The sequence below is a fragment of the Scyliorhinus torazame genome, chromosome 2 (genome assembly GCF_047496885.1).
Source record: "Scyliorhinus torazame isolate Kashiwa2021f chromosome 2, sScyTor2.1, whole genome shotgun sequence".
In the NCBI taxonomy this organism is placed as follows: Eukaryota; Metazoa; Chordata; class Chondrichthyes; order Carcharhiniformes; family Scyliorhinidae; genus Scyliorhinus; species Scyliorhinus torazame.
Window position 1 is genome coordinate 352,925,265 of NC_092708.1, and position 15,172 is coordinate 352,940,436.

At 44.8% G+C, this 15,172-nt stretch overlaps 1 protein-coding gene across 6 annotated transcripts in view; it reads right to left on the reverse strand.

Moving 5' to 3' along the window:
- LOC140403495 (echinoderm microtubule-associated protein-like 5) overlaps window positions 1-15,172 on the reverse strand; it is a 415,808-nt gene that overhangs the window by 91,489 nt on the left and 309,147 nt on the right. For 5 of the 6 annotated variants that reach the window (XM_072491458.1, XM_072491449.1, XM_072491431.1 and 2 more), the window contains 3 exons: window positions 7,973-8,051; window positions 6,433-6,562; window positions 3,760-3,858 (listed from right to left, as the gene is read on the reverse strand). In XM_072491458.1, the coding sequence (XP_072347559.1) occupies window positions 3,760-3,858; window positions 6,433-6,562; window positions 7,973-8,051 (308 nt within the window). Of the gene's footprint in view, window positions 1-3,759; window positions 3,859-6,432; window positions 6,563-7,972; window positions 8,052-12,655; window positions 12,665-15,172 lie in introns of all 6 variants that reach the window. The other variant, XM_072491467.1, reaches the window with a different exon arrangement.

Genomic DNA, 15,172 nt, shown 5'->3' on the forward strand with positions numbered 1-15,172 from the left:
TCACTTCCAAAAGTTTGTCTCTCAAACTCAGTCTCTTCACAGCTTTCTCCAAAATTGCCTCTCTCCGCAGTTTCTCAAAATTTCTCTCTCTATTCCTTGACTCTACCCAGCAATGACCTCATCTCCCCAAGGCTGCAAAGCACTTTAATTCCCCAGGGACATGCCAGGCAAACCACTAGGTATTAGCCCAGACTGAAAATACATTCCTTGGTCAATTTCACCTACTTTTCCTAAACGCAAAACAAAATCTTTTTTAAAGCCCTGACCAGTGCAGACAAACCATGTTAATTTATTCATGGAGGAAAGCTCGCCGGATTCCATCAGAATCTTGGTATCGGGCTGCTATTTTTCACAGCAGAAAGCCCATAACTGCTTTTGATGTGATGAGGAACTATCAATCATTGCAATACGATTTATAAACATTGTGATTAGTATCAAATCAAGGTACTTGAGATGCATTCAAGCATGAAGGGAAAGATAGAACAGCAATCCAGCAAGCACTTGTCTATGGAGTAATAAAACTGTCAATCGCTGGCTAATGCAATGTATTGCTGTGTGAAATTGAATAGAAGATTTGCATCCAAAGTCTGTCAAGGGATTTGAAGCCCTTTGAAGTGAGTTTTGGTTTTCTCAGAAACCTCTGACACTTGTAGCAGCTGCTACTTTAAAAAAATATATATTTTTATTCTCCTTTTTCACATTTTCTCCTAAATTTACACCCACCAACAATAAACAATAAGCAGTAACGAATATAATGTGAATTTCCATATCAACAACAACAATCCCATCCTCCCACCAACCCCCAAACAACTGCCTGCATGTTAACATAAACAAATAACAAAAAGGAATCAGGAATCACCCAAAGTCACCATTAACACATACAGTCCCTCTCCCCCCAACCCCCACCCCCCATTAATGTTCAATGTTATCCATTCTTGAAAGTGCATAATGAATAACGCCCATGAATTGTAGAACCCCTCCATCCTTCCTCTCAGTTCAAACTTAACCTTCTCAAGAGTCAAGAATTCCAACAGTCCCCCCGCCACGCCAGGGCACAGGGTGGAGAGATTGCCCTCAATCCCAACAGGATCCGCCTTCGGGCGATCAACAAGGTGAAGGCTACAACATCTGCCTCCGCACCCGTTGTCAACCCAGGCTGGTCTGACACCCCAAATATGGCCTCCAGAGGGCCCAGGTCCAGTTTCATGCGCACCACTTTAGAGATTACCCGAAAAACCTCCTTCCAGTAATCCTCCAGCTTTGGACAGGACCAAAACATATGAATGTGATTTGCGGGCCTCCCCCCTGCAATGTTAACACACATCTACCTCCTCAAAGAGCCGGCTCATCCTCGCCCTTGTGAGGCGTGCTCTGTATACCACCTTCAGCTGTATCCGCCCCGACCTCGCACATGAGAACATAGAACATACAGTGCAGAATGAGGCCATTCGGCCCATCGAGTCTGCACCGACCCACTTAGGCCCTCACTTCCACCCTATTCCCGTAACCCTAATAACCCCTCCTAATGTTTTTGGTCACTATGGGCAATTTGTCATGGCCAATCCACCAAATCTGCACGTCTTTGGACTGTGGGAGGAAACCGGAGCACTCGGAGGAAACCCACGCAGACACGGGGAGAACGTGCAGACTCCGCACAGTGACCCAGCGGGGAATCGAACCTGGTACCCTGACACTGTGAGGCCCCAGTGCTACCGTGCTGCCCATGAGGTGGAGGCGTTCGCTCTTTGGAGCACCTCACACCAGAGCCCCTCCTCCATTCCCTCTCCGAACTCTTCTTCTCACCTTGCTTTGTTCCCTTCCAGTGGTGCCTTCTCCTCTTCCAAAATAGTCCCGTAAACTGCCGACACTACCCTCTTCTCCAGTCCCCCTGTCGTCAGCACCTCCTCCAGCAATGCGGAGGCCGGCTCCACCGGGAAGTTCTGTATCTCCTTCCTGGCAAAATCTTGAATCTGCATGTATCAAAACATTTCCCCCTGCTCCAGCCCATACTTCGCTCCCAACTCCTTCAATCCTAAACCAAACCCCAGAAACAAATCTTTTAGTGTCTTAATCCCTTTCTCCTTCTATTTCCAAAAATTTCCGTCCCACTTCCCTGGCTCAAATCTATGGTTCCCCCGAATCGGCATTTCCCTTGACCCTTCCCCCAACCCGATGTGTTGGCGAAACTGCCTCCAAATTCTCAATGAAGCTATTATTACCGGACTCCCTGAGTATTTTTCTGGGGCCATTGGGAGCAGCGCTGTTCCTAGCGCCTTCAATCCCAACCGCCTACACAAACTCTCCTCCATTCTGACCCACTGGGAATCAACCCCTCTGACCCAGCTCCGCATCTTCTCCACATTCACCGCCCAGTAATAATACATCAGGTTCGGAAGACCCAAACCCTCTGCCTGCCTTCCCCTCTGTAGCATCACCTTTCTAACTCTGGCCACTTCCCTCCACATATGAACGAGGTATTCATTCCTTCAACCTCTTTAAAAAATGCCTTTGGCAGGAAAATCAGCAGGCATTGGAAAATAAACAGAAATCGCGGCAACACGTTCATTTTAACCGCCTGTACCCGACCCGCCAGTGACAGAGGGAGACCATCCCACCTTGCCAGATCAGCTTTCACTCTCCCCTCCAAACTAGAAATGTTGTACCTACGGAGCCCCTCCCCCCAATCCCGAGCAACCTGCACCCCCAGGTAGCTAAGGTGAGTCCCTGCCCTGCGGAATGGCAGCCCCCACCACCCCTGCCCCCACCCCCGGCCGAGACATCACAAAATATTCACTCTTGTCTAGAAAGACCCAAACACCCGAAGCAGCTCCAATATTCCCCCTATTGACACACTCGGTTCCGACACATATAACAAGTCATCGGCATATAAGGACACCCTATGCTCTATCTGCCCCCCGCACTATCCCTTTCCATATCCCTGAACTAGCAGCTGCTACTTTAAACATTTTTGTCTGAGGCAGATGTAAGGGAGGGTAAGTGAAAGTGCAATGATTTTCACTCTATTGTCTGGACTGTTCTTCAGCTTTCAGGCAGGGGTCTCTATTGGGGGATAGACTGAGGGGGGTTTACTGATGGGGGGGCTGGGAATTTGCATTGTGGGAGGGAGGGGGGCCTGCCAATGGATTTTTGGGGGGAACCTCCGCACTGACCCATTTGGCCCTCCTCGGGTCTGCCGTGTCAGGGCCACGTTGGGGAATACTAGCACCAAGTTCTGCTAGGAAGATTTCCCACTGTGGGAGTTGGTGCATAACTGGGGGTGGGGGGAGGGGAGGTGAAGCCTCAGGCTTCCAGACCATTAATCAGGTGCAAATGGTTGCATCGTCCCGCCGACATGGGACATACAGCTCGCTGCTGCTGCCAACGGGGTCCGGGCACCGATCCTATTTTTCAGCCAACATTCCATTCTCAGCTGGATTGGAAAACCCACTACCAGCATCAGACAATGGGGAATCCACCCCAGTGTTTTGTATGTCATTTTGTCTGTTCAGGCATAGAGACAAAATTCTGTATGCAGCTTATTGAATAACGAAGCAAGCCTACTTATGCTCCTATTATGCTTGTTCATATGTGGCATTGCACCTTTAAATCGATTTTATTGTACAAAATGTGATACTCATCCAAGGGAAATAACTGCCTTGAACAATCTGAGTCTGACGTTCAGACATCTGTACCACATCTAATCTGGCAAAGAAAACCATAGGAACGGATCAGTATTCTCCCTGCCACTTTTATACATACCGACTTGTCCTGTTGCTATTATCTTTTGAAATTTGGGATGCTGGTTAACAGTTAAACACAGGATGTCATCTGTATGTTCAAGATAAAAAGACTGAAAACCTAAAGTAAATTGGAAGTGAAAGGAGGAGATGTTAATTCAATTTTTTGCAAAAGGTAAAATCATTAAAAACACAATAAAACCGAAAGACTTTTTTTTAAAAAGAGAAAAAATAAAATTAGATAAAATACTGCCACTGCACTATTTTGGTCAGGCTTACTCATTGGGGGCAATTCTGAGCCTGCGTTCGCTATCAGTGTGAACAGTGACATGTGCCCAAATCTCGCATGAGTCAGAAAATGTGAATCTCGCCGGCGAGATCTAATTTTCGGACTTTCCATGGCCCTCGGCGGGGCCATAATGAGGTTCGTGTCATCTCAGTAAATTGTAATAAACTTAAATGTAATTAAAGGGCTTCCTCACCATGTGTCTTGTTGGTAAATTTACAACAGGTGTTTAACAAGTTGGCACTGCCAGGGGTGAGCCTGGGGTTGTTAAGGGTTCCCCTTATGTCTAGCGGAGGTGTTGCCCCTGTGTCTATGTGTGTGTGTGGGGTGGGGGGGGGTTCACCTTAATGCTTGTTGGGGGAGGGTGTTGTAGGTTGCCTGCTGCTTGAGGGGGGTGGAGAGAAGGAGTGATGTGGAGGCTGCCTGATGCTGGTGGGAAGGGGAGGTCGCGTCAATGCTTGTTGGGGGGTGGTCCCTTGTGTCTGTGGGGAGGGGAAAGCTTCTTTTTAGTCAGATCAGGGCGCCCTTTAAAGATGTCGCCCCAGGATAGGGTGGAAGCCTGGGCTTAAGTAGGGTGCTCTTCCCAAGGACCGGTGCAGATTCGATGGGCTGAATGGCCTCCTTCTACACTGTAAATTCGATGATTCTTTGAGCTGGCGTTGCCGACTCAATCAGCCTCACCCCTCCAGAGTGATGGCAAAAACTATCACCTTTCATTTTTCCTCCTAGTTCTGAATATGCTTTCACAGGAATAAAATGTTTTCAACCTTTTGCAATTTTTCTTTCACAACAAAATTAGTGTGGCTGAGTAGCTAACAAGTTAGAAAGTTTTGTGACACATTTTGATAGCTTTTTATTTCTTTGGAAAGACTTGCACAAAGTTTTATTTTTGCTGATACATCAATGCAACTTTCCTTTGCTTGATTTTTGAACCTGCTGGGAGCTCAGTTGACTTTCACACATCCTTTATCTCCTTCTCACTGATATTAAATTACTATTTACACTTTAAGGATGTTTCCCAGTGACCAATACAATAAAACCAAGTGCTATGGCAAGATTTAAAGCTGCACCATTCTTGCTATAAGGGTTACATGCATGAATTATTATGCGTTTTCTGTAAAAGAAAGAAAGGCATCAACCAACAATCACCGAATTTTGTTTTGTTGCGGCCTATTCATTTAGGTGCGCCGACCCTATAAATTATTTTGTGTGATCGCTCATGTGTAGTGTCAGGAAGCAGAGGTAGTTCTGAATAATCTCTGTTTGTATTGTTGGATATTAGAAATAAGGTACAGATTTAAGTGAGTTTAATTTAGTGGTTTGTGTAAGAAAGGGTAAAACTTTAGTTAGATATGTTAAACAAATGTGCTTGCATGTGTGGGGCCTTTTTGCTTCAGTTCAAACTGTGCCTATATCATGCTTAGAGACTTTACGACATGAAAAGTGAACATGAGCTTGGAGAAGGAATGAGCTGTTGCTTAGTAACCAGGGACAACTATTTAGGTTGGGAAGGTTTTTAAGTTTGGTTTTAAACCAAACCTACAGCAGTTGGAGCTAGGAAGCTAGAGGGGGAACAGCTCTCTCAGATCTGCTAGAACAAAAGCCATACCATGGAGTAATGGGCAAAAAATTCCAGAAGAAGTCATATGGACTTGAAACGGTAACTGTTTTTCTCTCCGCAGATGCTGCCAGGCCTGCTGAGTTTTTCCAGCATTTTCTGTTTTTGTCTATGTAAATGATATTTGTCTGATTTGGGGATAAATGGTGACAATATAAGTCAAGGAACTATAGTATTAGCATTTAAAAATCACACAGTAATCTGCCTTCCTTGCTCCCACTTTGTACCACCACACTGCCTTCTTGGGTCCCAAGAATATTTGTGGCCATGGTTTGTATATGAGTTCATTCAGTCAAAGAATGGTGGCACAGTGGTTGGCACTGCTGCCTCACAGCTCAGGGACCGGGTTCGATTCCAGCCGTGGGTCTGTGTGGAGTTTGCACATTCTCCCCATGGCTGAGTGGGTTTCCTCTGGGTGCTCTGTTTTCCTCCTACAGTCCAAAGCTGTGCAGGTTAGGTGGACTAGCCATGATGAATGCGCGAGATTACGGGGATGGGGAGTGGGCTCTAGAGTGTTAGCTTTCAGACAGTCGATGCAGACTAGATGGGACGAATGGCCTCCCTCTCCTCTGCACTGTAGGGGTTCTCTGAACTAATAACGGTGTATTTTAATGAGATCTTGTATACTGTGCTGAAAAACAGATTAAATGGCAGAAATATGATACTTCCAACCAGCTGTATCACATTTGCTTGAAAAGGTTTCATATTTTTCAATAAATGATATTTTTAAAAAGAAAAGCAACTGCAAATGTTTGGCATAAAAATATTTTGATAGAGAATGAATATTCTACCTGTGGCAATGTTGTGGACAATTCCAATCGATGCTGTGTGATAAATGATATCAGCACCATCATTTAAATAATGTACATTATTTCGACAGTCATTACCACGATATCCAAATGCCAGTGCGAGGGTGAGATCCTACCAAATAAATAGAAAATAAATTACCAGAAAATTCTACCTGGATATATGAAGAGCAATGTTTCAGAGAATATGATGTATATCTTAGTCCCAGCGACAGTAATTTTTCTGGAAAGTCAAGCATAAAATAGATATTCAGACTAGAACATTAGTCAGATAGAGTGGTTCTTATTGATACAACGTAGCTTCACACACAATAGTCTACCACCACTTGCCTAAACGTGTATGACTAATTGAGTCAATGGGAAATCTCACAACTTTTACACTGAACCCATTTCTATACTGACATTCCCAATGGCCGGTAGGAGTCCCCACCCATATTTGAATGGTCACAGACAAATGAGGTGCCCACAATTTCTGCCCTTTCAAAATTATGTTTGTGTACACTTAGATGCAGAGGGCTGCAAGGTGTTATATTGAAGATGGAAGTGATTTAAAAACTTCCATATGTCTTTTTTTTTAAAAAAAACCTTCATTTCTGTTATATTTCTTTATAGCTACAAAAAGAAAAGGTATGTCGGTGCCCACACTCTGGATTCTTGTAAAACACAATGAGCGTTTTATTAAGAGATGTTGCTCAATACAATCAAAGATGGCAATCTCCCCAAAGCCCGCGCAAACAATGTGATGCATAACCAGCAGGAATGTATTCTCTGATCCATAACAACTTCTGTTTTTTTATGTTAAATGGCTAAACAATGACACCAAGTTGCAGAAACTGGACCTGTATTTCCTTGCATTTGGAGAGAGGTTGGAGTTATGCAATCTAACATGAGTGTTTAAAACGTTAGAGAACTAATCGGTTTCCTCTGGTGGTGGAAACAAAAGAAAAGGACGTAATCTTAAAAAATTACAGCTAGGCCATTTCGGACTGAAATCAGGGAACAATGTTTCCACACAGAGTTGTGGAAATCTGAAATTAGCTCCCTTGCATGTCCAAGCAAGCTTATTATTATTTTCTCCCATTAAGCAGCTGCGCTTGGGGTGGTCATATTGGTACTCACTGCCTGGTCACTCCTACATTGCTGCTTCTTTGGTGTGCACACTGTTCCATGGAAGAAGAAGATCTCTCTGCCTTACTTCATGAAGAAGTACCTTTTCTTTTGCAGAATTTTAAGACTTTCCAACCTCCCTTAGAGCACACGGATATTCTCTAATTGCAAGCATTGTCCTGCCAATTTTGGCTATGGTGTCCTTCAGAAGTTACCACAAATTCCTGAAGTAGCATCCTAGCCGCACTTCCACCCTGCAACCACCACCACCCCGAGTGGCTTGTTCCATTCAGCCATGTTCATAATAATGGGAACGTCTTAAACACCTTCTCCAAAGTTTTCCTCAGAGTTTCAGTGAACTGAGAAATCTAGGTTAAGCATTCATAATTATTTTCAAAGTCATTCTTCAACCATTTACCTCAATTGGTTTCTTTTTCTTCCCAACATTATTTGTTTGTAGTTTCTCAGGCTGAGGCAGTGCCCTACTAACAGGTGGTCTGAAACAAAGAACTGTGAATAAGAAAAGCCCGTCTGTCACCCATTCCATTAAAATACTTATTTGTACAGCAAAAACTCAAAGCACTTACACTTTTCCCCAGCTGAAGATGCTTCAAGAAGTGACAAAAAAGTATTGCAACAAAATGTATTGTGTGAAAAATATCTAGTTTCAGTAAAGCATTTCTCGATGTATTGATGACGTAATCCTTCATAGGGAGTTGCAGTCATCCAAAAGGAGAAACCATAAAAACATGGAGTAGGATCTACCGGTCGCATTGGGCCTGAAAAGCAGCGCGGCTCAAGCCAATCGGTAGATGCCGGGAGACACCACTTCCGAAATCTAATGCGATCTCGTGATCCGTCGCAATGTGAATCCCATCTATTGTGGGTAGGTTCACTTTCTGGAAAATCTGCATATTAGAATGAGACAATTAGTCTCACTCTAATATGCGGTCCTGAGATCTATCCAAGGCATGGGATCTAACTCTGTTGCCTAGGAGACTTCTGGCGAGCGCCGTTCAGTACCAGTCTCCACAAACGGGGCCGAGACAGAACGGCGCTCGGAGGGTCTCCCAGGGGATTGGAAGCCCTGAGGTGCATACCCGCTGAGCAGGGTAGTATCCTGGCATTGCCACCTGGGTGCCAGCCTGGCACTGCCCAGGTGGCACTGCCCAGGTAGCAGGAGCACTGCCAGGATGCCAAACTAGTGGTGCCAAGCTGGCATTTTTTGCGCGGAAGTGGTCAGGCCAGAGTGTGTTGGGAGGCCCCGGAGACCCCCTTATGGTGAGTTGGACTTGGGTGGGGGGTGGGGTGGGTGTTCGGGGGTCACATCACCCAGCTAATCTTGCGCTATGGGACTCTGTCCCCATGCAGGTAGATGGGGCCCAATCTACCTACAGAACTCACATAGACAAATTGAGTTTAAGATAAAATGGCCAAGTGTTTTTTTAATATATAATAGTATCATATTGGCCAAAATCTTCGGTCATGACTTTAATTTTCTGGTGTCACTGAGTGTGAATGGAGTTTTGGCTGGAGTGCCAAATTTTCCGTTCTCACTCGCAACAGGTCCCGCCATGGACGAGACCGGAGAATCCTCCTGATTGCCTCTTCCTGCTCCAAAGTGAATGTATATCAGAAACTTGACTTTCTAATTTGAGGTGTTACCCATTCAAAAGAACTCTACAGTGCATGGACTTGAACAAAATTACATTGTGAAATTTGGAATGGGTTCTGCAAAGAAAGAAATTTTGAGTCTGGTCCTAACATATTTCAAAGTCAAATAACTTAAATGTGATACAGCAAAGGATTGAAATAATAATTTTGATTGTAGAAATCACTGCAAAAACCCTTCTCCTTCTCTGAGGCTAAGTGCCGGTGTGAATGGAAAATCTGCAGGAGTTTCACGACAGGAAAATCGGCGCGAACCACTCACCGATTCCGGTACCGGTGAGAGGCTGGCACCGGTGCCGTGTAAACACCCGCAGATCGCGGCGAAGACGGCAAGAGAATGGCTGGCTCCTGGCCCGTGCTTGCACAGGGCTGACGACCTGCACCGGTCGCGCCGTAAAATGTGGCGCGACCGTGCGTGACCCCACAGCCCATGACCTGGTCACCCCCCACCAGTCCCCCCAGCCGTGGCAGCCGGCACGCCGGGATCCCGACAGCTGGGACCACATGTGGCCCGTGCCGTCGGGAACTCGGCCCATTGGGGGTGGAGCATCGCGGGTGGATTGGCCGATGCCCCGAACGGCATTGAAATGGCGCGCAGTGCGCATCACGATGACGCCGGTTTGGAGTGGGCGGAACATGGCGGACTGGCGTCAAACCGCAGCCTGCTCCAATTCAAGCATCGGAATCCATTCTCCGCCTGATCGCCAGTCACAATTTTGGCGTTGGGCTGCGGAGAATCCAGCCTCTAGTCTGTAATGCTATTTTTCCAGTTTGCGGGACTGTCAGTGGATCAATCTAAAGATTCACTGTTGTTAACCCAAACCGTAGCACTGCAGAATCAACATATTCAGCCAGATGATCTTTTAAACTGTTGCAAAGCAAATCTACACCTGTAAAAACATTTCTGACAGTTTAGTTTTAGCAAAGTATGTGCTTTGCAGATGATACTTCAAGCAATGTCATGCTTCTAGTGTTAATTAAATTAACTTCTGCAAACACTCCAAGAAATATATGCTCCCAACTTCATTGAAAAAATGGTTGCTATCTTAGCCAAAACATTCAATGTTATTACTGATGTGGAAAATTACAGAGGGAAAAAAAAGTTACTTAGGCGATAGTATCATCTGAGTGTAAAACATACTTGAATGTGTGATTTCTCCCACTGCGATGACAGAATGCCTTTTGTAAAACATGCTGAACATTGCTGTGCAATTACCAAATAAACCTTACCACAAAACTTTTATTTTAGATTACAACTGTATATTTTCAATACTAAGAAGCAAGGTAATGCCAAAAGTCTAATTATTCTGAATTTGGGTTTCACGCTGATCTACATCAAGTGCTAGAAATATTGTTACAAAATGTGAGGTTTTACAATATTGTTCTGTTTTAAACTAATTTAAGGTAAAATGGAGGAATTAAGTGATCATGTGACCTGTTCTGAATTTTACTGACAAGATGCCTTGGTGGTTTGGTTGTTAAAGGTTAAATGGGGACCAAGGATGTTTTTACTAGAAAGAAGGTGCACACCTGCAAACAATAACCCAAGAAGCTGTGTTGACAGTGGATGGATTGCCACCAAGATCCAGGAAGGTATTAGCAATGTCAGGTTTTGGAAATGTTACTGTTATAACCTACCTGATTACTATTGGCTGGGGACTATTGCCAATCCTACAATCTTTAGTGAGTATAAGCTCCCACAATGAGGAGGGCGGAGAAATCATTAGCAGAGTCACCTGCATAAATAGAGCTGGCCAGTGTGGAACCAGCTAGAGAGTAGCAGCAGTATTCTTTTGATTGTACAAACTGGTGCTGGATTATTTGTATAATCACAAAAGTTACCCTTTAAATTCTCTATTTAATTCCAAGATAGGATGAAGTTTGTTGGGAGGAGGTCCAGAAGACAGCCAGTTAGTATTTTCAGCCTGGATACAAAGCCCATACAATTCATATTTCCATAGAAATGGGCTTTGAGAGGGGGAAGGGTCCATAGCAAAAGAGTGAGACGGAGAGAAAATGTTCATTTCTGTTGGTTATAGTAGAAGTTTTCCACACAAAGGAAGTAATGTTTAATTCAGAGTCATTTATTACAGAAAAGATCTTAAATATCAAATCTTGATATGTTATTCTTTCATTTATTAACTGGAAGTTAACATTTGCTTTAAAACTTATCTGCACCTACAAGGCTCGTAACACTACTTCCTTCTCTAGTACAATCCCACACTCTCAATCCTTTATGCACCTTACTCCTCTTTTCTACTTCAATGTTCATTCTCATTCTCATAGCCATTTTAGTTTAAACTCTCCCTAAACATGTTAGTGAACCTTGCAGTAAGCAAGTTGGTTCCCAGTCTTCTTGAGATGCAACCCATTCCTTTTAAATAAATGCCCAACTCTGCCCCAGAACTGGTCCCAATGTTCCAAGAATCCAAAGCCCTCCTTATTGCTCCATGCCACAAGCCATGCATTGATCCTCCCTATCTTACTATTTCTACTCCACAGGCCTGCTTTTTAACTTGCTCCTGATAATGACTGTTGGACCTCAATATCTGCCCACAGTGATACCAATGTGCACCATACCTTCTGACTCAGTTCCTTCCCCATACAGAATATTCTTCATCATCCCCATGATACCCTTTACCCAGGCACCATAGAGATAAAATAGCATGTGGGACTCTCAATGGTGCTAACTAAAAACCTGTACTCAAATTGAAGAGTTAAAAGTACATATGCAGCAATGTTTTCAACAAAGTTTCTAGTTAAATTTCATGGTCGTATGTTCAAGTAATGGCGTAGCAATGGAATGGTACTTAAATTATAATTTGTAATGTTAGTCTAGCAGAGAATTTTACTATATTAAATTGAATATCAGACAATACTTAATTTACTTCCAAACCATATTGGTCTGGACTGGAGTTCGGATTAAACTGGTGTGCCTTGAAATGGGAAGCCTAACATTTAAATTGGTGCCAATCCAGCCATAAGATTATCAAAAATTAGTTTTGAAACATGCAGACATTTGTATTAGGTTTGCCTGGATTATGAGGGCGGCACAGTGGCACCGTGGTTAGCACTGCTGCCTCATTGCGCCGAGGACCCCGGTTCAACCCCGGCCACGGGACACTGTCCTTGTGGAGTTTGCACATTCTCCCCGTCTCTGCGTGGGTCTCACCCCCACAACCCAAAACAACCATGTGCAGGCTAAAATTGCCCCTTAATTGGAAAAAATAATTGGATACTCTAAATTTATTTTAAAAAGGTATGACTGGATTATATAAAAATAGTAATACTTTTACATTGTTCCCATGTTCAGTTGTGGCAGAATGCATTTGTATTCATCATTTATATAATTCACTTCTGCCGTTTGAAAGTGGATCTTCATAAGTACACAATGCACAAAACATAATTAGTTTTTGGAAAATATAATTACCTTGACCCCCTTGACAGCAGCAATCAAAACAAGAGTAACAGTTATAGTAAGTTGTGTGTTTATATACATTGGATACATCTTGTTGCCAGAGAACATGGAGATAATATATTGTATTTATTAATATGGAAAAATTGTAAACTGCATATTCTCATTACATTGAAAATATTAATCAAGCTGTAGACAAGTATATATGTGTCATACTTGTTTAAAATAATGAGGTATTCATCTTCTGAACAGCCGATTTTTTTACACAATCATGCCTTTAATATCGAAATACATGAGAAGCGATGCAAAGAGAAAGAGAACAGCCAGAAACCATTTTAGGAGCTAGACTGAAAATGGGGAGGGAACCAGCGAGGTATTGGTGAGGATTTCAGAGATGTTTGGAAGTTCTACCACTAACGGGAAAATGGGGAAAGGGAAGACAACTAGTGGATGGTCTCGGTCTTTGAGAAGATAAATTCAATGGTTTTGAAGGCAAGGGTGAAATATATATATTTGAGGAGGTCATCAGTCTTGGAGAAAATAGAATTGTGGATAGCTATCACCTTCTCATTAATATAACAGGCCTGCCTTCCATGGAATATAACCGGATTCCAACTGTGAGAAACTTTGTTTAAATCATAGAGCAGATTTGGCAACACCAGAAAACTTGCACAAGCAAGAGTTTAGCTTTTGTCATTGCTCAACAGTCATGAGAGAAATTTTAAAATAACTGTGTATAGATAATGATTATAAAATCACATTTATAGTCATCACAATGGAAAAAAGAGTTGCTGGTCTGTTCAAGTGGGCTGAGAACTAACCTACGGCCACAATACAATTGTGATGCGCATTGTATCTGCCTCCAAAAGCAAGACTAATGAACTACATTGCAAAATGTGTTTGGTACCTACAGAAGTTAAAAACAGTTGCAGCAAAGGTGGCAGCTATCTATTTTTTAAAATAATTTTTATCAGGATTTTCACAAAATATCAACAAAATATCAAAATATCGCCGCATTGGCGGCTCAGTAGTACCCACAGAGGTTGGGCAGTGCCAGCCCCCCCATCCCTACTCCGCTCCAGGAACACCCTTCTTACCCTCGGAGTCCCTCGCGCCCACACAAACCCCGTTATGCTCCTGTTGACCCGCCTAAAGAAGGCCTTCGGGATAAACATGGGGAGGCACTGGAACAGGAACAAAAACCTTGGGAGCACCGTCATCTTAACTGACTGCACCCTACCGGCCAGGGACAGCGGCAACGCGTCCCACCTCTTGAACTCCTCCTCCATTTGCTCCACCAGTCTCGTGAAATTAAGTCTATGCAGGGTCCCCCAGCTCCTGGCCACCTGGACCCCCAAATACCTGAAGTTCCTCTCTGCCCTTTTTAGTGGGAGCTCGCCAGTCCCCCTCTCCTGGTCCCCTGGGTGAACCACGAACAACTCGCTCTTCCCAATGTTGAGCTTGTACCCTGAGAAATCCCCGAACTCCCTGAGGATCCTCATTACCTCCGGCATTCCCCCCATCGGGTCCGCCACATATAGCAGCAGGTCGTCCGCATAGAGCGACACCCTATGCTCCTCCTCGCCCCGCACCAGCCCCCTCCAGTTCCTCGACTCCCTCAGTGCCATAGCCAGGGGTTCAATCGCCAGTGCGAAGAGCAGGGGGAACAGGGGACACCCCTGCCTCGTCCCTCGATGCAACCGAAAGTACTCAGACCTCCTCTTGTTTGTGGCCACACTCGCCATCGGGACCTCGTACAACAACCTAACCCACCTGACAAACCCCTCCCCAAACTCGAACCTCTTCAGCACCTCCCACAAGTACCCCCACTCTACCCTATCAAAGGACTTCTCAGCGTCCATCGCCACCACTATCTCCGCCTCCCCCTCCCTCGCCGGCATCATAATAATGTTCAGGAGCCTCCGCACATTCGCGTTCAACTGCCTCCCCTTCACGAATCTCGTCTGATCTTTGTGGATCACTACGGCACACAATCCTCAATTCTCGTGGCTAAGACCTTCGCCAGCACCTTGGCATCAACATTTAACAACAAAATCGGCTTGTAAGATCCACACTACAGGGGATCCTTGTCCCACTTCAGGATCAAGGAGATCAGTGCCCGGGACATCGCCGGGGGCAAAGCCCCCCCTCCCTTGACTCATTGAAGGTCCGAACTAGCAATGGGCTCAACAGGTCCACATATTTCTTGTAGAATTCGACCGGGAAACCGTCCGGCCCCGGTGCCTTCCCCGCCTGCATGCTCCCTATCCCTTTGGCCAGCTCCTTCAGCCCAATCGGGGCCCCTAATCCCGCTACCAGTCCCTCCTGCACCTTCGGAAACCTCACTTGGTGCAGAAAGCGGTCCATCCTTCCCCTCCTCCCGTGGGGGCTCGGACTGATACAATTCCTCATAAAAGTCCCCGAAGACCTCATTGATGTCAACCCCACTCCGTACCACACTCCCTCCCCTATTCTTATCTCCCCCCGATCTCCCTAGCTGCGTCCCGCTTCTGAAGCTGATGCGCCAGCATC